The sequence below is a fragment of the Oryctolagus cuniculus genome, chromosome 11 (genome assembly GCF_964237555.1).
Source record: "Oryctolagus cuniculus chromosome 11, mOryCun1.1, whole genome shotgun sequence".
Taxonomy (NCBI): Eukaryota; Metazoa; Chordata; class Mammalia; order Lagomorpha; family Leporidae; genus Oryctolagus; species Oryctolagus cuniculus.
The window spans coordinates 848,117-872,924 of NC_091442.1; the positions used below are offsets into that span (position 1 = coordinate 848,117).

The window sequence follows — 24,808 nt, forward strand, 5'->3', positions numbered from 1 at the left end:
GGTGCAGCTCAGCCCGTGCCTGCCCTCCCTGGGCAGGGGCCCTGCTGGGGCCCCCACCCCAGGGCAGCAGGTGCAGCGTCCTCCCGGTGCTCTGGCCAGGAGTCAGCCCAGCAGAGCCTCTGTGGGGTCAGTGGGTCTGCGAGGTCACGCCTCAGGTGGACTTGCCCGCCCCCTGGTGGCCGCAGAGGGAACCTCGTCCCTGGGCTGGGTGTCTGGGCGGAGGCTGCGGGCGTGGAGTCCCAGAGCTGGGCTGCCCAGGCCTCTCCCGCAGCAGCCCCGTCCCCAGCCTGTCCACACAGCTCTTTGCCCTCCGAGAAGCAGGGAGACGCACTGGGCGCACACGCTGGCATCGTGTGCGTTTGCGTCCTGTGGAGTGTTTCTGTGTGTGTTTCCTTAGGCTCCTACAGACCCGTCCAGGCGGCTGGGTGTGGGGGCAGAAGCCTGGCGTTGGTCACCAGCTCCCAGGAGGACCCTGGCCCTGGACGGCTGAGTCCCAAGGCCGGCTCTCCCCGAGAGGGTCTCTGTGGCATCGCCGTGTCGGGAGCTCCCATGGCTAGGCATTTTTTTAAGACTTATTTTATTTATTTGAAAGAATTACAGAGGTAGACACACACACACACACACACACACACACACACACACACACACACACACACACACACACACACCCCTGCTGGTTCACTCCCCAAATGGCTGCAATGGCTGGAGCTGTCAATCCGAAGCCAGGAGCCAGGAGCTTCCTCTGGGTCTTCCCCCGTGGGTGCAGGGGCCCAAGGGCTTGGGCCATCTTCTGCTTTCCCAGGCCAGAGCAGGGAGCTGGACGGGAAGTGGAGCAGCCGGGACAGAGCCAGCGCCCGTGTCGTGTGCCGGCACTGCGGGTGGAGGTCCACGCGCTGCGCCACAGCGCCGGCCCCGGGCGTTCTTTATGAGCTCCCGTGCCCCGCTGGAGCCATCTGGTGGTGCCTGGGCTGTGTGGAGGCTGAGCCATGGCCAGGCACCGCCAAGCTAAGCAGGACCTGTCCTGTCCGCCCCCCCCCCGCTCCTCTTGGGGCCCAGGGGGGCTCACACAGCCCCCACCCCCAGCTACAGCAACTCCCTCCCTCCCCAGCTAGAAGCCAGGAGCTTCTTCTAGGTCTCCGACGTGGGCAGCAGGGGCACAAGCACTTGGGCCATGTCCACTGCTTTCCCAGGCCACAGCAGGGAGCTGCATCGGGAGTGGAGCAGCCAAGTCGAACTGGCGCCCGTGTGGGACGCTGGCCCTGCAGGCCGGGGCTTTAACCTGCTGACGTGTGTGGCTGTACCAGCAGCCGTCTCCCGTGCCCACGGCTGTGTCCAGCCACATCGTCCCATACCGCAGCCTGCAGCGATGGAGCCCGGGTCGCCCGTGGGCTGTGACAGGCAAAGGGGAAGGGGTGGCCCCGGGGGACCCTGGACCACGGCAGTGGCTGCCGCCTGTGGGGCCCACGCGAGAAACCGCACCCAGGATGGGGAAGCCAGCAACTCTGCACGACTACAGCAATAACCACGCGGTCCAGGCTGTGAGCTTTAAATACGAAATTCTATTTACAATCGGGCGCTGCAGGGCCTCGCTGGCCACATGGCCCACGGCCACTGCTGCGTGCCCTTCCGCGGCCGGCAGGACACGTCCTGGGAGCACGCCTCCGGCACGACACGGCCCCTCCAGAGCTGCCAGCCCCGGGGGCGGGGGACGACCCAGCGTCCTGCTGTCCCGGGGGCCTTGGGCTCCTTCAGCTCTGCGCCGAGCCGGGCACGTGCCCAGGCCCCCCCTCACTGTGTCTCCATCGCAACCGTGGGCCTCAGAATCCAATGTGGGGCCTCCCGTGGATCCTGGGTGCTGTGGCCGGCGTCCGGAAGCTCCTGGGGCACCGCGGAGGCGGGGGCGGCCTCGGCGGGGCTGTCGGAGGCCGAGGACTGGCTGGGCAGGGAGGCCTCTGGGCCATCCGGAGACCCTGGGGGGGGCTTGTACAGGTAGCAAGCACTGGCGAAGAAGATGAAGCCCAGCACCTGCGGAGGGAGGGGGAGCGCTGGGAGGGGAGCCCGGCCCACCCCACAGCCCCTTCCGGCCAGCCCACCCTCCCCGAGGCCTGTACACCTTTCCCAGGGGGCCAGCTCCCACAGGGGCACAGGTGGAGCCGGGAGCAGGGGAGCCCCAGCCCTCGCCCCACCCCCCGATGTGGCCAGGTCTCTGTGGATGCAATTGGGCCCCCGGACTCGGGGTGGGGTCCCTGGACTCGGGGTGCGGCCCCTGGACTTGGGGTGGGGCCCCCGGACTTGGGGTGCGGCCTCTGGACTTGGGTGGGCCCTCTGGACTCGGGGTGGGGCCTCTGGACTCGGGGTGGGGCCCCTGGACTCGGGGTGGGGCCCTTGGACTTGGGGTGGGGCCTCTGGACTCGGGGTGGGGCCCCTGGACTCGGGTGGGGCCTCTGGACTCGGGGTGGGGCCCCTGGACTCAGGGTGGGGCCCCTGGACTCGGGGTAGGGCCCCTGGACTCGGGGTAGGGCCCCTGGACTCGGGTGGGGCCCCTGGACTCGGGGTGCGGCCTCTGGACTCAGGTGGGGCCCTGGTCTCGGGTGGGCCCTCAGGTGCTGGGCACCTTTCCAGGGAGGGGGGCTGGGACAAGAGGCCTGGGGGAGGGTGGGGGCGTGGCAGAGGTGTCCTGGGCCCACTGCTGCCTGGAGCCAGACAAGGCCCTGGAAGGCGCCGAGCCCACAGCACCTGGAGAACGTGCAGACCCCGGGGGTCGGCCTCTGCTGTGTGGAAGGCAGAGAAATGTGACGCGGAGAGGCCGCCCAGGCTGCCGGCCACAGCAGGCCTCGCGGACGCCACCAGGCCGGCCGCGGTGCGCAGGGAGCGAGGACACCGGGCAGAACCCAGCGCGCTTCCTGGAGCGTCTCCCTGGGCCCCAGGGTGGGCGTGGGGGGGGCTGGCTGTGTGGCGACTCAGGGAGCAGCAAAGGCCACGCGGGACTTCTGGAGGGGACGCTGCCGGGTCCTGCTGGCACCCGGCCTGTGGCCCTGCAGCCGAGTCACCCCGGGACAGCCACAGCCCATCCGAGGGCCCGGACGATGCACCTGGGAGGCAGCCGGTGGTGGCCTAAGTGCTTGGGTCCCTGCAGCCCATGTGGGAGGCCCGGGAGGAGCTCCAGGCTCCTGGCTCTAGACTGGCCCAGCCCTGGCTGTTGCGGCCATCTGGGGAGGGACCCAGTGGGCATTTGGAGAGTGGACTGGCAGATGGGGCACAGGACAATCAGCACTTGCAGGGCTTTGGGAACCAGCCCCACACGGGCGTGGACTCCCCAGCAGGGACACAGATGCGGGGCAGAATCGCGGGGCGGGGGCTCCCCAGCAGGGACACGGATGCGGGGCAGAATCGCGGGGCGGGGGCTCCCCAGCAGGGACACGGATGTGGGGCAGAATAGCGGGGTGTGGGCTCCCCAGCAGGGACACGGATGCGGGGCAGAATCGCGGGGCGGGGGCTCCCCAGCAGGGACACGGATGCGGGGCAGAATCTGGTCTGGAGCTCCCCCCCGGGCCCTGCACGGCTGTTCTATGCTGACCCCGGGAGAGGCTCTGGTGACCTCTGGCTCGAAGCTGCCCCCTTCCGGAAGCTCCCCCTGGCCCCTGCAGGCTGACACCCCAACCCCGAGCCGGCCTGGAATCCTCGGAACCCTGGGATCTCAGTGTGTTCTGAAGCTTTTGTGCGCTCTCCTCTACGGGAAGAGAAAGCCAAAGCAGACACGGGGCCTCCGCCCGGGCAGCCCAGGCACCGGTCACTGCCGGAGGTCCCTAGCGGCTGGAGGGCAGGGGCTCGGGCTGGGAAACCCCAGGGGCTTCGGGGTGCACGGCTGACAGAGGATGCGGCCCCGGAAGCAAACGGAAGGGGCTGTTTCCTCTCCAAGCTGTGCAGGCCGCCCCAGGAGCAGGAGCTGTGGGGGCCTGGCCAGGGCGCCCCACAGTCTGCCCGGGCCCTGCCCCCCTCCGCCTGCAGCTTCAGTCCGAGACCGGCTGCGAGGAGGTGGCAGCTGGGAGCTGCCCCAGGGCCGCCGCAGCAGGCCAGGCCCACCTTGTACGTGAGCCCCACGCCAAGCATGGAGCGGCTCATGGCCGCGTTCTGGTACACAAAGCAGGAGCCCTGCTGGCCACACTGGTCCTGCCAGAGCAGGCACGCCTTGTCCATCACCCAGCCGAACGCGATGGGCCCTGGGATGCCCCCTGTGGAGAGAGGGGCGTGCTCAGTGCCCACCGCTGCGGGGCGAGGGACCCGGCACCCCACGTCCCTTTCTCTGGGGTCTCGGCCCTGGGCGGGGGCGGGGGACTCTGGCACAAAGCCTCTGGGCAAGTGAATGGCAATGGCGCCCTCTAGTGGACAGTGAGGGGATGATGGGCGGGACGCGGGCTGGGGGCCCCGGCGCAGGGCACAGTACCTAGTGTTCTAACGAGGATCCACTGGATTCCAAGCGCAAAGGATCTCTGCCGCTCATGGACACACCTGCACCGGGAAACAGCGTCAGCCCCCACGGGGCGCGGCCGCATCACCGCGCCCCCTGGTGGCGGCTCGGGGCCAGAGGTCAGCGGTCCTGAGCCCGGCCGGGCTTACCGTAGCGTGGCGGTCAGCGCGGGGATGCTGCTGAGGAAGGTGAAGACAATGACAACGAACACGAACACCAGCAGCAGGGGCCTGGCCCGGCACGGCGCAGCGCACTTCCCCGCGGTCGCGTGGCCCAGGCCCGAGGACAGGTTGTGAGCGACACAGATACAGCCTCGGTGCACCTGAGGGCCAGCCACAGCGCCGGTCACAGGCAGAAGGGGCGGGGCCCCAGGGCCTGGCGCACGAGCGGGGGCAGCGGGCAGCGCCATGCTCACCTGCTGGCCGTCAGGGCCCGGCTCGGTGGCTGCGGGGCAGCCCGCGTGGCAGGGGGAGTAGTAGGTGAGGCCGTCGGAGCCGCACACGGGGCTGTAGTGCTGGGGCCCGCAGCCGCAGGAGGCGTTGCAGGCCGCGGCGGGCGTCGGGCGGCCTCCGGGCAGCGGGCTGGGGGGAGCGGCAGGGGTCAGGAATGGAGACCGGAGCCTGGCAGGCAGGGAGCCGCCCGGCCCGGCCCCCGCCCGCCCGCCCGCCGGGCAGTGCACACAGGCGCCTCACCTGCCGTCGTGGGCGGCCGGCAGCCCTGCCACGGGCGCGTGGGGGCAGTGCGTGAGGAAGACCAGGGTGGCCAGCAGGCTGGTGAGGGCGCAGAGCAGGCAGAGCCTGACCACGCCCGAGCCCCGCAGCTTGAACCTGTTCACGAAGAAGCCACCCAGGAACGTGCCGCCGCCGCCCGCCGGCACCACCAGGAACCCTGCGGGAGGCGGGAAACTGAGGCGAGGCCTGCGGGGGCGGGGGCGGGAGCCCGGCACCCGCGGTCCCTCCTCCCGGCCAGCCTCGCGCCCCCGCCCACCAAGGCCAAGCGTGGCGGGGATTGTCCACAGAAGCCTGTGCCACGTGGAGTCGGCAGCGGGGACGGGGCCCTCACGCTAACAGGTGCGCAGGGTGGGGCATGGGGGGAGGAGGGCCCCCCAAGGGGAGTCCCACAGGTCCTGGGACTGAGACCTTCAAGAGTGGGGTGGGGGTCTGCCAGCGAGAGGGGCTGAGGAAGGGGGGGCCCTGGGACGGCAGGGGAAGGCCAGGAGGGGTGTCTGGGGTGACACGGCTCCACCCGCCCCGGCCAACCTTGCCCACCTGGCACCTCCCACCAAGCGTGTGATTGGCACACAGCAGGTGCAGTGGACACTGGTGGAGCGAGGGGGTCTGAGGGGGCCCCCAACCCCACAGACCCTGCGGGGCCAGCTGGCCTCTGGGCCCAGGCCCCACCCCTTTCCTCCCCCTGGGGGACCACTGGCCTTCCCCAGGGCCAGCAGGCTGTGGTCAGCACTGCCCACGCGCCGCCACCTCTCGGCCCGCCAGGCCCTCCCTGCCAGCCCAGCCCACATCTGCCCCCCACCTCGCGCCCCGTCTCGGTTCCCCACGGCCCCTGGCACCGCAGAGACCGCACGATTCTGCTTCCTCACCGAACAAGGTGGCGGCCTCCGAGGCACTCAGGCTGAACTGGGCCTCGAAGAACTTGGGCCCGAACGTGGACATGCCGGTGATGAGCGTGGCCTCCGTGGCCCCCGCCAGGCACAGCAGGACGAACACAGGGTTCCTCAGGAGCAGCCAGATGGAACTGGACGGCGGGGGGGGGGGGCGCAGAGACGGAGGGTCAGCGTGGGGCGGGGCGCGCGGGAGCCGCAGCTCGAGGCCCAGCGGGGAGGGGCGTGGGGCGGGGGCGGGGAGGGGCGTGGGGCGGGGGCGGGGAGGGGCGGGGCGGGGCGGCGAGGAGCGCCCTGCAGGCTCCAGAGAAAACAGAAGGGGTGCAAGGGGCGGCCCCGGCGGCCAGGGAACCGAGGGCCGCGGAGGGGCAGGGCCTCAGCACCGCGCCGGGCCTCGGTTCCAGCCTTGGACGGGGGCAGACCCCGGTGACCGAGACGGGCGGCGGGAGAGAGCTGCCTGGGGAAGGGGTGGGCGCCACATCCAGGGACTGGGCCACAGGTTGGCTGGAGGGCCCTCCCGGGAGACCCCAGGCGGGCGAGGCTGGCTCCCTCCTCGTGGTTTGCACGTGGCCACCGGAGGGCTGTAGGGCCCCCTGGGCAGCCTGCTGCTCCGCCCGCAAGTCTGGCCTGGGACCCTCTGAGCGCCGGGGGACCTGTGCGCCACTGGCCCCGGGGGAGGACAGCTTCAGGCCCCCTACACCCCGGGGTGGCCCTGACCAGACTCCCTGGGGGTTGGCACAGAGACCGGAGCCTGACAGAACCCAGCTCCACATCGGTGCCCACGTGAGCTGAGAGGGGACCAGGGGGAGGGTCGCTGTCACTGCTCCCACGTCAGAGACCACGCTACGTGGAGGCCACAGAACCAGCAGTGGCCACAGAGCCACAGCAGCCGGCGAAGGGAAACCCCCAGGCCGTGCTGCCCGCTGCTCCCCTCCCCACTGGAGACCACGGATCCTGAGGGGCCGCACCCCTGCCTGCCGCGTGTCGCCCGGCAGGCACCCCCCAGGGCGGGAACCCTTTGAGTCCACCCCGTCCCCGGCAGGAGAGCCATGCTCCCGCCCCTGCCAGCTCTACAGATGGCTGTGACAACTCCCGGTGCTTGTCACTCAAACGCTCCTCACGCAGAGGACCTGGGCCAACAGCCCCCGTTCTGACGGGCGAGTGTGTGTGGTGCAGCTGTCTGGGGGCCAGCAGTGGCCGGAGGGGCGGCTGCTTAGAGAAGGAGCCGCTCCGGCTTCATGGACACCAGCGGGGTCCCGGCCGAGCCCCGCCTTTGTCCCTCCGGCCAACCGCGGACCGCCGCAGCACGGCCAAGGACGTGCACATGCTGGGGTGTGGGGCCCGGTGCCGGGGGGAGCTTGGCCAGGCTCCAGCGAGGGTGTGGTGGCCTCTGTGGGATGCAGGCTTTGTCGGCCCCAGCCGGGGCTCTGAGGGTGGGCACCGGGCCAGGACTCGCTTACCCTCATCAACCAGGTCAGGGAACTCAGCCGGGGCGGGCGTCCCCCTGGCTTGGGGCTCCCACTGTGCACACCTCGCCCGGAGCCCGGCGGCCTCACTCAGCCCTGAGCAGCTCTGTGTGCGAGCCCCCCAGCCCCTGGGCCGCAGGGGTCAGGGGTCACACCCCCTCTGCGGTGGGCCGAGCCCCTCCCTCGCCAGGACATCCTGCTGGGTGCCCTGCGGGGTGAGGAGGGGGGCCGCATTCCAAGAGCCCGCAGGCCCCACGTGGCCCGTGAGGCCCAGGGGCTCAGGACTTCCGGCCCTTGCTCTGTGAGTGAAGCCAGGAAGGCCAGGGGGAGCCTGGCAGGCCGTGGGCTTGGGAAAGCCAGGCCAGACGGGCGGGTGGGGGAGGCGGGGCATGGAGGCGGCAGCACTTGGAGCTCCCGGGCGGAGGTCCAGGCCACGCTCAGCGGGACGGCAGCAGGTCCCAGGCTGCTCGAGGGGGCTCCCAGGAAGGGTATCAGGGTCCCTGAGACCCTGCTGGGGACCCTGCAGCACCCAGGCCCGCAGGAAACCTCGGGCCGGCAGGTGCCAGGACAGCCGGGGCCCTGCACAGCGGCTGCTGTCCCTACCCGGTCCCTGGATGGTCCTGGATGGCCCCTCCTGGCCCCCCGCCTGGCCCCTCCTGGCCCCCGGTTTGTCCCTGGGCACTGGGCAGCTTGGCCCGAGCCCCTTGGGGCTGCTATGCAGAGGTTCCTGGGTTCGTGGGGGGCACACTGACTCCATCTGGGGCCCTCAGCGGGTCTTGTGCACACACGCAGGCGACCCCGCCCCGCCTCCCTGGGCGCCCAGGTCCTTACAGGGGCAGGTCCCTGACGGTCCTCCCGAAGTCAGGGCTGCTGGTGGCCTTGTGGCCGCCGTCTCCCAGCCGGTGTGTTTCTGCTGCCCGCATGACCACGTAGCGCTGGGAGCCTGAGAGACAAGGAGGAGTCAGCGGCAGCCGCGGCTCTGGGGGCCCGGCCCCGCCACCCTGCACCCGCCACCCTCCACCCGCCACCCTCCACCCTGCACCCGCCACCCTCCACCCGCCACCCTGCACCCGCCACCCTCCACCCTGCACCCGCCACCCTCCACCCTGCACCCTCCACCCTGCACCTGCCACCCTCCACCCGCCACCCTCCACCCGCCACCCTCCACCCTGCACCCGCCACCCTCCACCCTGCACCCGCCACCCTCCACCCTCCACCCTGCACCCGCCACCCTCCACCCTGCACCCGCCACCCTGCACCCTCCACCCTGCACCCGCCACCCTCCACCCTGCACCCGCCACCCTCGGACCCTGCACCCGCCACCCTGCACCCGCCTCCCTCCACCCTGCACCCGCCACCCTGCACCCTCCACCCTGCACCCTCCAGCATCTGGGAACAAAGGGCAGTGACAGAAGCCTGGGGGGGAGCAGCAGGAGGGGGATGGGCGGGAGCCAGCTGGGAGAAGCCTGCTGTTGGCCCAGGGGTGTGGGACGGTGCCCACAGCCGGCCAGGCCTGCCTGCCCCAGCCCGACGGCAAGGCGAGGAGCAGATTCTGCCCCACGGGGTGGAAGTGACGGGAGAGCAGGGGGCGGGAACAGGGGACGGGAGGGCAGGGGGCGGGAACAGGGGACGGGAGGGCAGGGGGCGGTGGCTGTGACTCCCTCGCTGAGGGGTGGGGGTGAGGGAGTGGGGGTCCTGTCTGCTCAGGCTGGGGGCGGGGTCCTGTCTGCTCAGGCTGGGGGCGGGGTCCTGTCTGCTCAGGCTGGGGGGCGGGGTCCTGTCTGCTCAGGCTGGGGGCGGGGTCCTGTCTGCTCAGGCTGGGGGGCGGGGTCCTGTCTGCTCAGGCTGGGGGCGGGGTCCTGTCTGGGGCCCACCTGGCAGCTGCCTGGGGTAGGCGAGGATGGGGATGGCGATGAGGACAGCGGCCACTCCGGAGCCCAGGAAGCCGATCCACCAGGCGCCGACCCAGTGGGGCTGGCGGTGCTCAGCTCCGTCCTGCAGGGGCAGTGCACTGGTCAGTGGCCAGCCCACCCCTGCCCTCCACAGTACACGTGCTGGGCCGCTGACTCTTCCTCCAAGCAGGCCTCCAGGCTCCCTCTGCACACAGGCCCCAGACCCCAGCCCTTCCGGCCCTCGGGCGAGACCTCAGTGGGCTCTGGCCATGCGGTGTTGTCGGGGCAGGGGTGGCAGAGGGCGCCCCCGGCCTCCTGAATCCTGGGGGCAGCGGCTCAGCTGGAGCAGCCAGGAGCCCCCCATGCCGCACCCACAGCTTCAAGGTAAGCGAGCTGGAGAGGAAGACGGCAGCCACTCCCCCACCCCTCCCCGCACCCCTCGCCTCCCTGCATGCACCTGCATGGGCCTCCCTGCACCCCACACCTCCCTGCTCCCCACACCAGGGGCCTCCCCGCACCCCCCTCCCCGCACCCCGCGCCTCCCCCCTCCCTGCACCAGGGGCCTCCTCACACCAGGGGCCTCCCCGCACCCCATGCCTCCCCCTCCCCACACCAGGGGCCTCCCCGCACCCCCCTCCCCGCACCCCGCGCCTCCCCCCTCCCCGCACCAGGGGCCTCCCCACACCCCCCTCCCTGCGCCTCCCCCCTCCCTGCACCAGGGGCCTCCTCACACACCCCTCCCCGCACCCCGCGCCTCCCCCCTCCCTGCACCAGGGGCCTCCCCGCACCCCCCCTCCCCGCACCCCGCGCCTCCCCCCTCCCCACACCAGGGGCCTCCCCGCACCCCCCTCCCCGCACCCCCCTCCCCGCGCCTCCCCCTCCCTGCACCAGGGGCCTCCCCACACCCCGTGCCTCCCCCTCCCCACACCAGGGGCCTCCCCGCACCCCCCTCCCCGCACCCCCCTCCCCACACCCCGCGCCTCCCCCTCCCCACACCAGGGGCCTCCCCGCACCCCGCGCCTCCCCCCTCCCCGCACCAGGGGCCTCCCCGCACCCCGTGCCTCCCCCTCCCCACACCAGGGGCCTCCCCGCACCCCCCTCCCCGCGCCTCCCCCTCCCCACACCAGGGGCCTCCCCGCACCCCCCTCCCCGCACCCCGCGCCTCCCCCCTCCCTGCACCAGGGGCCTCCCCGCACCCCCCTCCCCGCACCCCGCGCCTCCCCCCTCCCTGCACCAGGGGCCTCCCCGCACCCCCCCTCCCCGCACCCCGTGCCTCCCCCTCCCCACACCAGGGGCCTCCCCGCACCCCCCTCCCCGCACCCCCCTCCCCACACCCCGCGCCTCCCCCTCCCCACACCAGGGGCCTCCCCGCACCCCGCGCCTCCCCCCTCCCCGCACCAGGGGCCTCCCCGCACCCCGCGCCTCCCCCCTCCCTGCACCAGGGGCCTCCCCGCACCCCCCTCCCCACACCCCATGCCTCCCAGACCCATTCTAGGGGAGCAGAGGGGTGGGGCCAGCAGGAGGCAGGGAGCCCAGGCCAGAGCCCCCAGGGTTTCCTTCCCCCTCTCTCCTCTCCTCCCCTCCCCCCACCCCGTCCGGCTCTCTCCCTCTCCTGCTACAATTTCTACACACTGTCACACAAACGGAAGACACAAGGAAACGCAGGAGACGGAGGAATCTGAGCTGGCAGCCGGAGCAGCCACCTGGCTCTCCCAGGGCATCAGAGCCGGGCCTTGAGCACCAGGGCCTGGGCCAGCGTCCACCTGCCCTGCAGCCCGCTCAGCAGGGCCAAGAGCCCCCACGTCCAGGACCACCTCTGACTGGACCCTGCCCGCCCGGAGCCACCTCTCAGGGGCCCGTGGGCCCTCCCAGGGGGGCACTCACCGCTGGCCCACGTCCGTGTAGATGGTCAGCAGTGCTCCGCCCATCAGGTAGCCAGCGGCGGGGCCGAGGATGGCCGCGGTGTAGAAGATGGCTGGGAGGCAAACGCGGGCGTTGGGGACTGCGTGGCCCCCGGGGCCCCCGACAGCCCCTCCCCGCCCTGTCCCGGGGTCCTGTGAGGCAGTCGGTCTTGGAAGCTGGGCTCAGAAAGTTCCCCCAAAGCCAAGGGGGCCCTCCCTCGGGAAAGGGCAGAGACCCCGCTGAGCCGAGCGGTCCCGGAGGGAGCTGGGCCCGCAGGGGAAGGCCTGGGCCGGGCTTGAGCCACAGCCCTGAGGAGCCCGAAGGGCTGGCAGACGTGCCATAGCCCCCGGGAGTGACGGCCGGGCCAATGCCGTCTGTGCTGGGTGACCCAGGAAGCCAGCGTCAGCCCCGCGAGTCTGGCTGGGCCACGGAAGTGTGGCCAGGTACTCCCGTGCCGTCCCGAGGTTTCTAAGTGGCCGTGCAGAGGCCACCTGGAGAGCGGGCAGGGGGCAGCGGGGAGTGGCTGCAGGGCCGCCCGACACCCAGGGCTGGAGCTGGGTGGCCAGCTCGGTGGTCTTGCACCTGCCGACTCCAGCCTCGGGGGACTCTGCCCAGCCCTTCCGTGTGTTCCCCGCCCGGCGTGGCCAGGACGGTCCCCTGTCACTTATCCACACAGACCCTGACCTCCCAGGGGCACTGGGGCTGCGCAGCTGGCTGACCTGGCACAGCCCCGCGTCCAGACCTTGAATGTGGGGGTTGTGCTATGGTTCCAGGCACAGTGGCTGGGGGGCCCTTTGGCGGGGGTCCTCATCAAACAGGCCGCGTCACCTTCTTCCCCGGTGCTCAGCCAAACCCACCGCTTGCCTGTGGGCCCACGTGGATGAGGGGTGCGTGCAATGTGGGGCCGGGGTGAGCAGGCCTCACGCCGCTCAGGCTGCCGTCCTGGCTCGGCCAGCGCCATCCCCGCCGCTCACAGCCCTCCCCCGCCCCTCGGCGCCCCGCTCACCGATGTAGATGGGCGAGTGGCTGGACTTGACATTCTCGTCCAGGTAGGTGACGCCCAGTGTGTAGAGGGGCGTGGCCCCCATGCCGTGCAGGAACTGGCCCAGCATGAAGACCAGACGGTAGCTGGACAGGCCCGAGGTGCGGTCGGCGCAGGCCACGCTCCGGTTGGAGGGGCAGGCGCCGGCTCCCTCAGCGACCCGCGCCTCGTAGCGGCCGGCGGTGAAGTGGGGCAGCGCGAACACCAGCGAGCCGGCGCCCATGAGCAGCACGCCCCAGCCCAGCCAGCGCGGCTTGTGGCCCTGGCCCCCGAAGTAGCCGACGAAGGTGAGGCAGAGGCAGGAGGCGATGTCGTAGGAGCTGGCGATGAGGCCGCTCTGGTAGCTGTGCAGGTCGAAGCGGCGCTCCACGGAGGTGATGACGGTGTTGACGAAGCCGTTGACGGTCATGCCCTGCAGGAAGGCGGCGGCGCACAGGAACAGCAGGAAGCCCTGGGGCGTGTTGAACACCTGCAGGCACCCGGGCGTGAAGGCCCACCACCCGCAGGCCGTGGCCCGCGGCCCCGCCGACTCGTACCGCACCTCGCGGGCCGCCTGGCCGCCGGGCTTCTGGGCGGGCAGCTGGCACGGCGGCTGGCTGCTGCACGCCAGGGGGCTCTGGGCCGCGCCCGGGCAGGGCACCCTGCTGGGCGGCAGGGGGTCAAGCCCGCTTTCCTGGTCCAGGGCTGTGGAGGGGCTGAGGAGGAGGAGCTGAGACCTGGGGTCGAAGGGCGTGTCCCCCATGGAGTGCTGGGGCATCGCTGGGATGCGGTGGCGTGGTGGCGACGGAGCCCGTTTGCTTCTCTCTGTGAGAAGAATTTCTGGTTAGCAAACGTGGGTCTCTCCGCCCCGGGACCTGACCCCTGGGGGACAAACGGCAAAGGGGTGGCCGGCGGGGTGGGGGTCCCTGCTCCCCCTCGTGCTCAGGGCCGGGGGCCTCTGTCTCTCTCTGACCGCTCTCTGCATGGCAGGCGAGGACTGGGGCGGGGCCAGGGGCAGGGCCTCTGCAGGCAACCAGACTTCAGCCAGCTGTGGTTTGGTTTGTTTTGAGAGCCAGGGGACACCTGTAGCTCAGGGCCCAGTGGGACAGCCCTCCTCGTCCCAGCGGCCCGCCGGGGCCACCCTCTCACCCTAGCTCACGGCTGGGGCTGTTCCCCTTCAGCCGCATCCTCACCCTGTCCTCACCCATGCTGCACCTGCTGGGGCCCTCAGCCACAGCTCCCCCGTCCCTGGGGCTCAGTGTGGCCCCGCCCAGGCCTCCCTCTGCTGGCCCCAGGACAGCCACCACGCTCTCCAGGCTCACAAGGACACAGGGAGTTCGGTGAAAGCAGGCCAGAGGCATGGCCTTCTCAGTCCACCACACACATGCACATTCAGACACAGGCATAGGGACACATACTTGTGTCATGTGGACACGCGTGACACTTGTCCTGGGTTGGGGCGGGACCTAAGGGCTGCGTGCAGGGGGCAGCGTGGGCCAGCCTTGCTGCAGGGAGGGAGGTCCTCAGAGCCACCTGGGGGTGTCCTACGTGAGTGACCTGCAACGCCGAGGACCGTGCTGCCGTCACCTCGTGCACCTGCTGCACCCAGGGGGCCCGGCCTCGGGGGCCACACAGGGCGCAGAGGAGGCCAGGTGCTTGACACTGGCCATCAGCAGTGGCCTCGTCCGAGAGGAGGCCCGCAGGGCAGAGCCGTCCACAGCTCCGGCTGAACGCGAAGCTCTGACAAATACGAAAGCCTCCTGCGCCTGCACTGCCCGGTTAGATCCGGCTACACGCCGGCCGGCGAACTGGCGTCCCTGCCCCCTGCAGGCCGGCCGGGCCACCGGGGGCGACTGCCTGCCTTCCACCAGTGTGCGATCTGCCCCTCAGGCGACGCAGCCCGGGGACTGCCCCAGCACTGGGCGCCCCGCAGGGCTGGGAGACCCTTCTCAAGGGCTCTGGGCCCCACCAGCAGCGACTCGGGGTGGGGGTTGGCCACAGCGGGGCCACCTGGCATCGTCCCGCCTCAGCCGAGCCAGCAGGTGTGACGCCGGGCGCTCAGGGCCAGGAGGAAGGACCCAGGTTCCTGCACCTGCCACAGGAAGCGCCCGAGTCTATTACGGATGAGGCTCCAGCGCCAAGGTCTGGCCAGTGCGCCTTTGAGTGGCGGGGAGAGCACCGTTCCAGGAAGTGGCGGCCAGTGTCCATGTCCATCTTGGCCTGACATAAGGGGGTCTGGGCTGAGCACACGGCACAGCGAGACGTGGGGGGCGGGCACTGTAGCCACGGCAGCCACATCGGCAGCCTCGGCAGGCACAGCCAGCCCCTCTGTCTCGGTCCCCGGGAACCGTGCTCCTTCTGGGACCTGCCTGCTTCTGAGACAGCTGCAGCCGACAGCTCGGCCCGAAGGGCACCTCGTGCCTGCCCTCGCGGCGGTGGGCCAGGCCGTGACCGCTGACCCGCATCGGGGCCCCCGCGCTGCCTTCCCTTCCTGGGTCTCAGCCCCTCGAGGGCAGCGGTGGGCAGAGCCCTGGGCCAGCCCCTCGGAGGGCACAGATGCTGCAGCTGGACCGGGAACTCTCTGGAACCCTGTGTGTGTGCACGAGTATGTGTGCACGCGTGTGCGTGTGTACACACGTGGGTGCCCGTGGCTTCTCTCCATTTGGAACTGGAATTGACAAAAAAAGTGCCTGGCGGTGCCCTGGTAACCCAGCGGCAGCAGCGACTGACAGAGCCTCACCCCGGCAAAGGGGCCACGTGACACATGGGCACGTCCCCAAGTCCCCCAGAGGGGCACAGGGGGCACCAGGCAGCCCGAGCCCAGGTCACGTCCCAAGGATCTGCCCCTTCCTGAGACGTCCCTCAAAGGGCCACGGGACTCCCCTGGGCCACGCTGGCCACGTGCAGGGGGCGGTCGATGTGCGGCTGGGCAGTGCCCGCAGATCAGCGCAGAAGCAGGCGAGCTGAGCCTGGGTGCTGCTGGTGTGGACCTGAGTCATGGGCGGGGCCTGGTGACTGCGCCACAGGGCTGGGTGGGGACAGGGCGGAGGAGGCCACACCCTGGCTGGCTCCAGGGCTGCCCTAGCTCCCGGCAGCACCCCAGGCTCAGACCCTGGGCACCCCACCCGAACCGCCCTCTCCACAGAACTCCGGGGGCGTCCCCGCCTGCAGACTCTGATGCCGTAGGTGATGGGCCCGGCTCTCCTTCCACACCAGCACCAACGCCCACGGTGCGAGGCCTCTGCGGGCGCCGGGGTTCAGGGACGGCCCCAGGAAACCGTCCCCGCCCCGGAGGAGCCCTCCGCTGTCACGTACGACCCCCTGCAGGACGCCCGTGGCCGGGAATCAGAGACACAGAGACACAGCCGTCCCGGTCACCAGGGCCCTAGGAGCCTGGCTTCGGCGGAGAAGCCTCGGAGAGCTGCCCACGGGCTCTGTCCCTCAGCCTGGTGCGGGCAGGCAGACAGGACACTGATTAGATCTGTGCACTGGATGGCCACGCCTTCACCACGCCCCTGTGTGCTCGCATGCCCCCACCTGACCACACTTGTGTGCCCACCTGCCAATCAGGCTACGTGACCACGCCCCTTTGGAAGTGGATACGAGGCCTGAAACACGGTGGGCCCGCCCTTTTACCCCTTTTCACTATGATGGACGCTCGCTGCCCTGCGCCTTCGGGGCGTGGCCTCCGGGCCGCCTGCTCTCCGCCTGCCGCACGCAGCTTTGGCCTTCTCTGCTCTGTGCAGGTCCAGACTTCCCTCTCCTGTGCGTTACTCTCACTGAATAAAAAGCTTAAACCTTTCCTGGTCTATTGAGCCAGTACTCCGAATTCTCTTATTAACATGGAAATAGTAACGGGCAGGTCGGTATCAAGCCCACGCCCATGCACACAGAAGCCTGAAGCTGAGCCCACCCCCGGCCCGGCCCCCCAAGCCTGCCAGGCTCACCTCTGGGCTCCCGCCCGGCCCTGCAGCTCAGCTGGGGCAGAGGCTGGCCTGGGGGCTCGGCCGACGTCCTCAGCCCGAGGAGAGCGCAGACGCCATTCCCGGCGTGAGCAAGGAGAGCCGAGCCGCCCAGCACGGGCCATGGGGGGGGGGGCTTAATCCCTGCTGGCTCCGCCCACACCTGGGGGGGCAGGAATGGGGCCAGGGCCCGGCCTGCAGATTAGGCCAAGGCGATTAGCAGGGAAGAAGATGCCTGTCCTGGAGCCTGGGGCGTCAGCGGGGAGAGCGTGCGTGTGCACACGTTCGCGAGCACTTCTGTCCCCATCTGAGACCACGGTGACACCTGGAGGGCCACCACCACCCGGGGGCCTGGGCAGCGGCCCCCGAAGCCCTTGCCCTCCAGGCACTTGGCTCCTGCAGGACTGCGCCTTGGCTCAGGGCACAGAGTGAGCGGGGAAGGCAGGAGCTCGGGCAGCAGAATTCTCCGCCCCGTGGGAAGGTCAGCTTCGGCGGCTCCGGCCAAGCACCCGTCCTCAGGGAGGCTGGGAGCCGGCAGGGGTGGGCAGTGCCGTTTCCACACTGGGGGCTCCCAGGCTGGGCTGGTGAACCCACGTGAACCAGCGGTGGGGCGGAGCCACACATTTCACTTGTCTGTCTCTGGGCTCCTGCCATGTCCTGGGCTCTGCGGGGCCACCAGCCAAAGCCAACCCCACCTGCCTGAGCTCCAGCCATGGCCTGAGCCCCCAGGCCCACTCCCTTAGCTGAAAAGCGGCCCCTCCTACCTCCAGCTCAGCCCCGTGACCGTGAGACCCTTCTGCCACCTGCTAGACTCACCAGGAGTCTCCTCTCCGACAGGTGCGGGGCAGACAGCTTTTACCTCTTTTTTTTTTTTTTTTAATTTATTTTTGACAGGCAGAGTTAGACAGTGAGAGAGAGACAGAAAGATCTTCCTTCCGTTGGTTCAACCCCCCCAAATGGCCGCTACGGCCGGCGCTGCGCCGACCCGATGGCAGGAGCCAGGTGCTTCTCCTGGTCTCCCATGGGGTGCAGGGCCCAAGCACTTGGGCCATCCTCCACTGCCCTCCTGGGCCACAGCAGAGGGCTGGCCTGGAAGAGGGGCAACCGGGACAGAATCCGGTGCCCCAACCGGGACTAGAACCCGGGGTGCTGGCGCCACAGGCAGAGGATTAGCCTAGTGAGCCGCAGCGCCCGGCCAGCTTTTACCTCTTTAAGATGAGGCCCAAGGGCATTCACACAGCAGCCGCGAGGCGGGGGATGGCTGGGAGTGGCAGCGCCGTGGCGCCGGGTGAAGCCCGATTTGCATCCCTGGTGACCAGGCGCAGGTGAGGGAGCCAGAGCCAGCCACCAGCGTGGAGGCCAGCGCGGAAGGGCCGTGTGAGCGCCGGGGACCCAGGGCACCAGGGCTGGCGCCAGAAAGACCCGTCTCCCAGGGGCTCCCCGCTGCCCCCCTTGGGTGTCCCACCCATGTCCGCCCCCCCCCCCGCATCGGGATAGTGAGCAGAGGGGGCGTGTGCAAGCTTCCAACCCGCAGTGCTCCGCCCACGCAGCTGGAACCCTGCTGTGCCCTGGGAGCGTGGACTCCAGAAACAGGATGGGGGTGGGGCGGCCCAGGCAGGTGCGCCTGTGCAACCCAGGCAGGGCCTGCCCCTGCCCCCAGCCTCAGCTTCCCCACTGCAGCCGGCGGATGTCACGGATGTCACGGGAGGAGAGGAGGGAACGGACCAGCCCCCTACAGCAGCACAGAATCAGCATCGGCGCCCGCCCCTGCCCTGCCTCTGCCCCCACCCCCGTCTCTGTGGGGCAGCCAGCGCCCTGGGAGCCTACAGGTACCTGGAGAGCTCTGGGGACAGGCGCTGTCCAGCCGAGGGATGCGCCTGGCTCGGCTGGCCCAGTACGTCCAGATGGCCTCACAGGCCACGCTACACGGGGCCCGCAGGGTGTCCCAGGGCACGGATGCCAACGCGGGAGCTGGAGGTGCAGCAGAACGCCCGCTCTGCCCCGCCGCTCCCAGGCCTCTCTGGTCTGGCCCGAGGGCACTGCCTCAGGCAGCCCCACAGCTCGCCAGGTCAAATGCCACCAAGAAAGGAAGACCTATGAGGGTGACGGGGTGCTCAGGCCCCGGGTGGAAGCCCCGTGGGTGTCTGGCTCTGATGTCCCACCCCTGCCCCCCGGCCTGGTCCTGTCTCTGGGCTGCTCAGCGTGGCTTTTGCAAACGGCAGGTGGTTGGCAACAGCACCCACTCAACTACGTCCGAGAGTCCAGTCCTGCATCGCTGGTGGGGGGGGCGGCACTGGGGCTGCTACAGGAAAGGCGGGGCCCCAGCTCGGCAGGGCAGTGGGCCGAGGGCCGAGCAGGGGCCAGCAGAGAAGGAGGAGCCCCTGGACCAGAAGGCCCAGTGCCGGCCCCGGCCACTGCCTCTGCAGGGACCGCGGAGGACACACCTGGGTCCTCTGCTGGCAGCAAGGTGCTCCAGGCCACACAGATCCCTGGCACACGTGCCACCAGGGCCTCCTCCCGCCTCGAGGGGGCCGTCCCGAGCACCTGTCCAGTCACCTGCAGAGGCCAAGAACTGGGGTCCACCCCCGCTGTGAGCGCGCACACCCAGCAAGACCACACCAGCCCAGACAAGCAGCAGGGAGCCCCAGGACAGGCGTGGTGGCCAGGCTGAGGGACCGCGCATCCGTGTGGTGGCCAGGCTGAGGGACCGCACATCTGTGTGGTGGCCAGGCTCAGGGACCGCGCTTCCGTGTGGTGGCCAGGCTGAGGGACCGCCCATCCGTGTGGTGGCCAGGCGCAGGGACCGCCCATCCGTGGGAACGGGCAGCTTACCTGGCTCGGGAGAGAAGCAGGAGTGTGCCAGGTGTGGCTGCTCCAGCTGCTGGGCGCCCCGCCCCTGCACCCTGCTGTCTGCCAGCTGAGCCTGGGACCCCGGGGCTCCTCCTGCACCCTCTGTGCTGGGCCCACAGGGGAGCGGTCAGGGCCTGGCCTGCTCCGGTTCGAGTCCACTCAATTTGCACGGCCCCTGCTGCTGACCCCGGAGGCATTGCTGCTCTCGGAGCCTCCCAGCCCAGGCTCTGGCTTCCTGCTGGGCTGGGACAGCCTGTGCTGGCTGATGTCACAGACCCGGACCCCGAGCTGCAGCCGTGGGGGCCCCCTCACTGCTCAGTCCCCGGGGGCTCAGCTGCTTTAGTGAGGTTGGAACAGCCCCCCGTTCCCCAGGCCACCGGGTCCCCCTGGGGGGGGCAGCGACCTCACCACCAGGTAGGGAGGGACCTGGTTGGGACTTGCCCAGCGCCAGCTTTGTGGGTCACGCCCAGAGAGCCCCGCAGCCACCTAGGAGGGGAGCAGCCCCAGGAAGAATTTTCCTGGCAGCACCTGCTGGCCTGGCCCCGCAGGAGAGCAGGACCAGTGCCCGGGCAGGGCCGGCAGGGCCAGTTGGCTCCCGATTGGCACCAGGGTCCTACCCTGAGGCCACCGCCCCGCCTCCTCTCGGCAGCACCTGGGAAACGCTCCCTGCTGGAGGACCTCTCTGTGTGGGCTGTTGTCCCCTTACCTGGACCCCTCCCATGCGACCCCTTAGGAACAGAGCCCACCTGGGGTCAGACAAGCCCGGATTCCAACCTCCCCACCTCTCACTGGCCAACCCTTAACCTGCCTGCCTACGGGTCTGTAAGATGCCTTGAGGCGCCGAGGTGAGCGCCCGAGCTGTCGCCGTCACCACAACCAGCCCCACAGAGGTAGCCGCTCACCCCAGGCACCCTCTACCCTGAGGTGCATCTGGCCCAGCCCGCGGGGAACCCCCAGAGCCCTGCCCGGTGGGACAGAGGTGACCAAGTCCAAAGCTCAGCCCAGGGGAAGCGAACCAAGAGCCAGCCCCGCCGTGTGGAAAAGTACTGCGGCCCCAACGCATCCAGGAACAGGGCCCGCGCGGGCAGAGTCCCAGGACAGCCCCAGCGAGGCCCGCACACCGCGCCAGGGCCGCCCCGGCCGCGGGGCGGGGAACTGTTGGGCTCTTCTCTGGAAATGCCCGAGTGGGCTTCTCCCACGTCCGCCTTGGGTCTCCCTGTGCGGAGTCAGCGGGGCCCAGCCGACGCGGTCGCGACCAGCACCCTTGTGGACGGGGTGCCCCTCGCCCCTCCCGGGCTTCCGCTCCGCCCCCGGCCGCGGTTCTGAGCCGTGCACCCGGGGAGAGGGTCGCGGCCAGGGTCCTCGTGGCAAGGAACGGCCCGGCGCGCCCGCCCTCGGCTCCCCAAGGTGTCTGGAGCTCTACAGGCGCGAATACAGCCGGCCCTGCCGCGGGAAACTTGGGCGCACAGCGCTCCCCGGGCCCCGCCCCACGGCCGCATCCGCCGCAGGTGCGAGACCCGCGCGCCCCTGCAGCGCCGGCAGCTCCAGCGCGCTCCGCGGGCCAGCAGCCGCTCGCTACATCCCCTTCCCTCCGCCCTCCTTCTTGCTCCCCGGCTCTTCCAGCCTGGCGAGGTGGCATCGAGGAGCCGAACAATCCGCCCCCTTTACTTTGGGGGCGCCGCTGGCCCGCGGAGGGGCGAGGGGCGCACGGCCGGTGCCCGGGCCTCCTGCCGCGCAGACGGCCCCCACCGCGCCTGTCCTGGCGCCACCTCGCTCCCGCTGGCCCAGCTCCACGTCCACTGGCACCTGCCGGCTCCTGACGTCAGCAGGCGGGCGCTGGGCGCACCTGGGCCGCGCCCGACTCCCCTGCCCCTCGGCGCCCCGCTCCTCCGCGCCCAGCTCCCCGCGCGCTCACCGTTCCCAGGCACCGTCCCCAAGCGCCGTCCGCGCGCTCCACTCCACGCTCTGAGCGCCGCGCGCTGCCCACCCACGCTTCATTCATCGCTGCAGAGAGGCGGGCGGGGCTCGGCGGCCGCCCAGGCCCCTGGCCTCACCTCCTGTGGCCAATGGCGGCGCCGTCCGGGCTGAGCCCGCCCAGGTGACGGCTGAGCGCGCGCGCGGGGCGGGGCTGGGGCGGGAGCGACCGAGCGGGCGCGGCAGAGGATACCCGGCGGGAGGCGCGAAGGCGCGGGGCGGCGACGCGACCGCATCCCCGGAGCCGGCGGGGCCGGCGCTCTCCGCCGCTGGTTCCCTGCCCAGGCCCCGGGGCGCCGCATCGGGTGCTGCGGTGAGGTCGGTGAGGTCGTCGCCCCGAGCCGTGGGAGAGGAGTCGCGGGCGGGTGGGGCGGGGCCGCGGGGTCCCGCCGCGTGCCCTCCGGGAAGGCCTGCGCCGGGTCCGGGAAGCCGGGAGCGGCGGCCGCCGGGATGGGTCTCAGGTCCAGCCCAGGGTCGGGTCAGGGACGTGCCCGGGGCTCGCGGGGAGGCTGCGTCCTTGGCTGGGGGCGGCCGGGGCCCAGCTGTGGCCTTTTTTCCCGTGGAACATCCTCCGTGCCGCTGAGGTCCCAGGCGCGGAGCCCCGACACGTTCCCTGCTCCTGTGGCCTTGCTCGGCCCCTCCGCGCGTCAGTCTTCTCATCCTAAAATGGGGGTGCCGGGAGCCTCCGCAGAGGGCTGTGGACCCCGCTCCGGGGGGAGCGCAGGTGTTGAGGCCGAGTGTTAGCCGCTTTTCCCTTTCGTGGCGGTGACTACGTTTAAGGGAAGTTCACCCTAGTCAGGCGTGGGTGTGTGATCTCCCGCCGGGGCTGGCGGTGCGCAGGCGGGGGCCTGACCTCTTCCTGGGGCGTAGGGGCGCGCGGGGAGGAGGAGGGCGTCCTTCCTCCCCGCAGGGGGCGGGCTAAAGGGGCTCCGGTCGCCTGAGTGACAGCCGAGCAGCAGCGTCCTCGGGGTTCCCCTTCGGCCGAGGCCGGCGTTATTAAGTGGACAGCTGTGTCCACTGCTGGAGGGCAGCCCCGAGAACCTTCATGCTTCCCGGGGACTCAGCTGAGGATCCCGGTGCATCCCTGCAGAACTCAGGCCTCGGGGGACCCCGGGCGCCCCTGTGTGTCCTGAGACCCCGGCCCAGACCGCACCCTGCGTGCAGCTTGCATGCGGCTTCGGGGGACCAGGGATCTGGGGTGCAGTTGGGGCCTGCTCCAGGGCGGGGACCCGCTGGCCCGCCGGGCTTGCTGCGCAGGGCTCGGGAGGGCGGGGGCGGGGCCGCAGAGGTCAGCCGCGGGGCGCAGCGAAGCCTGATTATGCGCCCTAGAACATTCTGAACCCCCCCCCCCCCCAGCCGCGGGGCTCTTTTGGGAGAGGAAGTAATTAAGAGAAAATGAAAGAAGAAGCCAGGCCAGGCTCCCCTTCGGTCCTGCGGGTGCCCGGCCGCGCGCTGGGCCCCCCGGGGGTGCGGAAGGGAAATTCCCGCGCTCTGACGTCATCTCAGAGGTTGGACACGGGGAAGCTGCTCAGCCACACCCCTGCCTGCCGGCTGCCGGCTTCCCGGCTCCTGCCCGCTGCGCACGATTTGTCCCAGAGCGGAGAAGGAGCAGGAAGTGGCCTGGGGATCCAAGCGAGGGTGAACCGGCACCACGGCTGGCGCCTCCGCCGGTCTGTTCCCGTGCCATCCTGTTGCAGCCTCTGTCGGCGCATTTGCCTATGTGTTAACGGAAGCACTGGACACTGCTCTGTGCCTGCTCCTTCAGCGTTGACAATGGTCATTTCCGCCTCACTGATCCCGAGCCTTGGAAATGATGCAAAAGTTAGGGGCGGGCAGTGTGGTCCAGTGGCTAACTTGCCACTTAAGGCTCCCGTGTCCCATATCCGAGTGGCTGCTCCACCTCCCATCCTGCTCCCGGCCAACGCCCGGGCAGGCAGCAAATGATGACCAAGTGCTTGGGCCCCTGCCACCCACGTGGGAGACGAGGACGGAGTTCCAGGCTCCTGGCTGTGGCCTGGCTGGGGATGAACCAGCTAATAGAACTGCTCTCTCTCTCTCTCTCTCTCTCTCTCTCTCTCTCTCTGCCTTTCAAGTAAATGAAAATAAAAAAATTAAAGAGAAAACAAGTTAGGAGCTAATTCACAGGCAGTGGAGAATTTTTAACAATCTACTTGAAGCTATGATGCCACCATTTTGCATCAGAGAGAGGATTCTGCTGAGGAGGGAGGGGGTCTCGGTCACGGAGCGTGGGTGGGGGGCTTCTCTCCGTCCAGTGCCCTGTTAGGGTGAGGAATCACGGCCAGGGTCAGCCCCGACGTGCAGACAGCAGGAGGTCGGAGTGATCTTAGGGGAAACACCCAGCCCACGGTCCTCCAAGCTTGTGGGGGGCGGACCTCGTGGGCGTGGATTGTCAGGCGGAGAGGCTGTGGGCGGCGGGAGCCCCTGGGAGCCATGGCCGCCTTGAGCCTCAGTTGCCTGCTGGGTGCCCAGCGAGTCCCCACGTGAGTGGTCACCTCGTGTGGACTGAGGCTTGGCCACCCTGGGCCCGTTCTGCAGGACCTGCTCGCCGATGGGCCCTGGTGACGGCTCTGGGCAGCAGGCGTCCCCGTGTCCTCACTCTGTGTCTCGGGGCCACGGCACCTCCTGGGACACGCTCTCAGCTCAGCCTTGTTTTTCCAGAGAATTTCCTCCTGTAACGGCAGGAGACGTGGCTGTCAACTGATCTCAGTGTCCTCAGTCAACGTCAGAATGTACCGAGCCCCCTGGCCGTGTGCAGAGCCCCTGGCCATGTGCAGAGCCCCTGGCTGTGTGCAGAGCCCCCTGGCCATCCGTGTGCCGAGCCCCCTGGCCATCCGTGTGCAGAGCCCCCTGGCCGTGTGCAGAGCTCCCTGGCCATGTGCAGAGCCCCTGGCCATCCGTGTGCCGAGCCCCTGGCCATCCGTGTGCAGAGCCCCCTGGCCATCCGTGTGCAGAGCCCCTGGCCGTGTGCAGAGCCCCCTGGCCATCCGTGTGCCGAGCCCCTGGCCGTGTGCAGAGCCCCCTGGCCATCCGTGTGCTGAGCCCCTGGCCGTGTGCAGAGCTCCCTGGCCATGTGCAGAGCCCCTGGTCATGTGCAGAGCCCCTGGCCGTGTGCAGAGCCCCCTGGCCGTGTGCAGAGCCCCCTGGCCATGTGCAGAGCTCCCTGGCCGGCCGTGTGCCGAGCCCCTGGCCGTGTGCCGAGCCCCTGGCCGTGTGCCGAGCCTCTGGCTGTGTCCTCGGGCCAGCACGGTCGAGCTGCTGGAGAGCAGCGTGGGGATCCAGGTGACAGAGCCCTGCCGTCCCGGCCTGCTCTCTGGGAAGTGCCTGCTGCCCGCTGCGTCCGGGGCCTTCAGTGTCGGGAGCAGTGCCGTTTGCTGGGAGTTGGCACGCTGCCATGAGTGTGCAGGCGTGAACCAGGTTGTGCAAGGCCTCCCAAGACCCCTGCGCCAGCAGGCGAGCTGGGCCCCTCCCCCTGGGGGACTGGAGCTTCCATTGTCCCCAGCGCATGGCTCCTTGAGGGCCTGATGTTCTGTTTAAACCCCAGGCGTGGACGTCCACCGGGGATTTACTGAACTGCTGGGCTTCTTGAGCCCTGGGGGTTGGTCCATCTGCAGGCATGGGCCCTCTGGCTGCTGCC

General features: G+C 70.3%; 1 protein-coding gene across 1 annotated transcript; it reads right to left on the reverse strand.

Annotated features, from left to right (window-relative positions):
• Window positions 1-1,653: 1,653 nt before the first annotated feature.
• Window positions 1,654-16,511, reverse strand: SLCO4A1 (solute carrier organic anion transporter family member 4A1). The gene is given in 13 exon segments (XM_070051628.1): window positions 1,654-2,025; window positions 4,084-4,232; window positions 4,445-4,509; window positions 4,618-4,790; window positions 4,884-5,049; window positions 5,161-5,356; window positions 6,066-6,220; window positions 8,384-8,495; window positions 9,427-9,522; window positions 9,525-9,547; window positions 11,329-11,419; window positions 12,353-13,192; window positions 16,315-16,511. Coding segments are annotated over 12 exon segments (2,256 nt in total). The 5' UTR covers window positions 13,146-13,192; window positions 16,315-16,511; the 3' UTR covers window positions 1,654-1,788.
• Window positions 16,512-24,808: the final 8,297 nt, after the last annotated feature.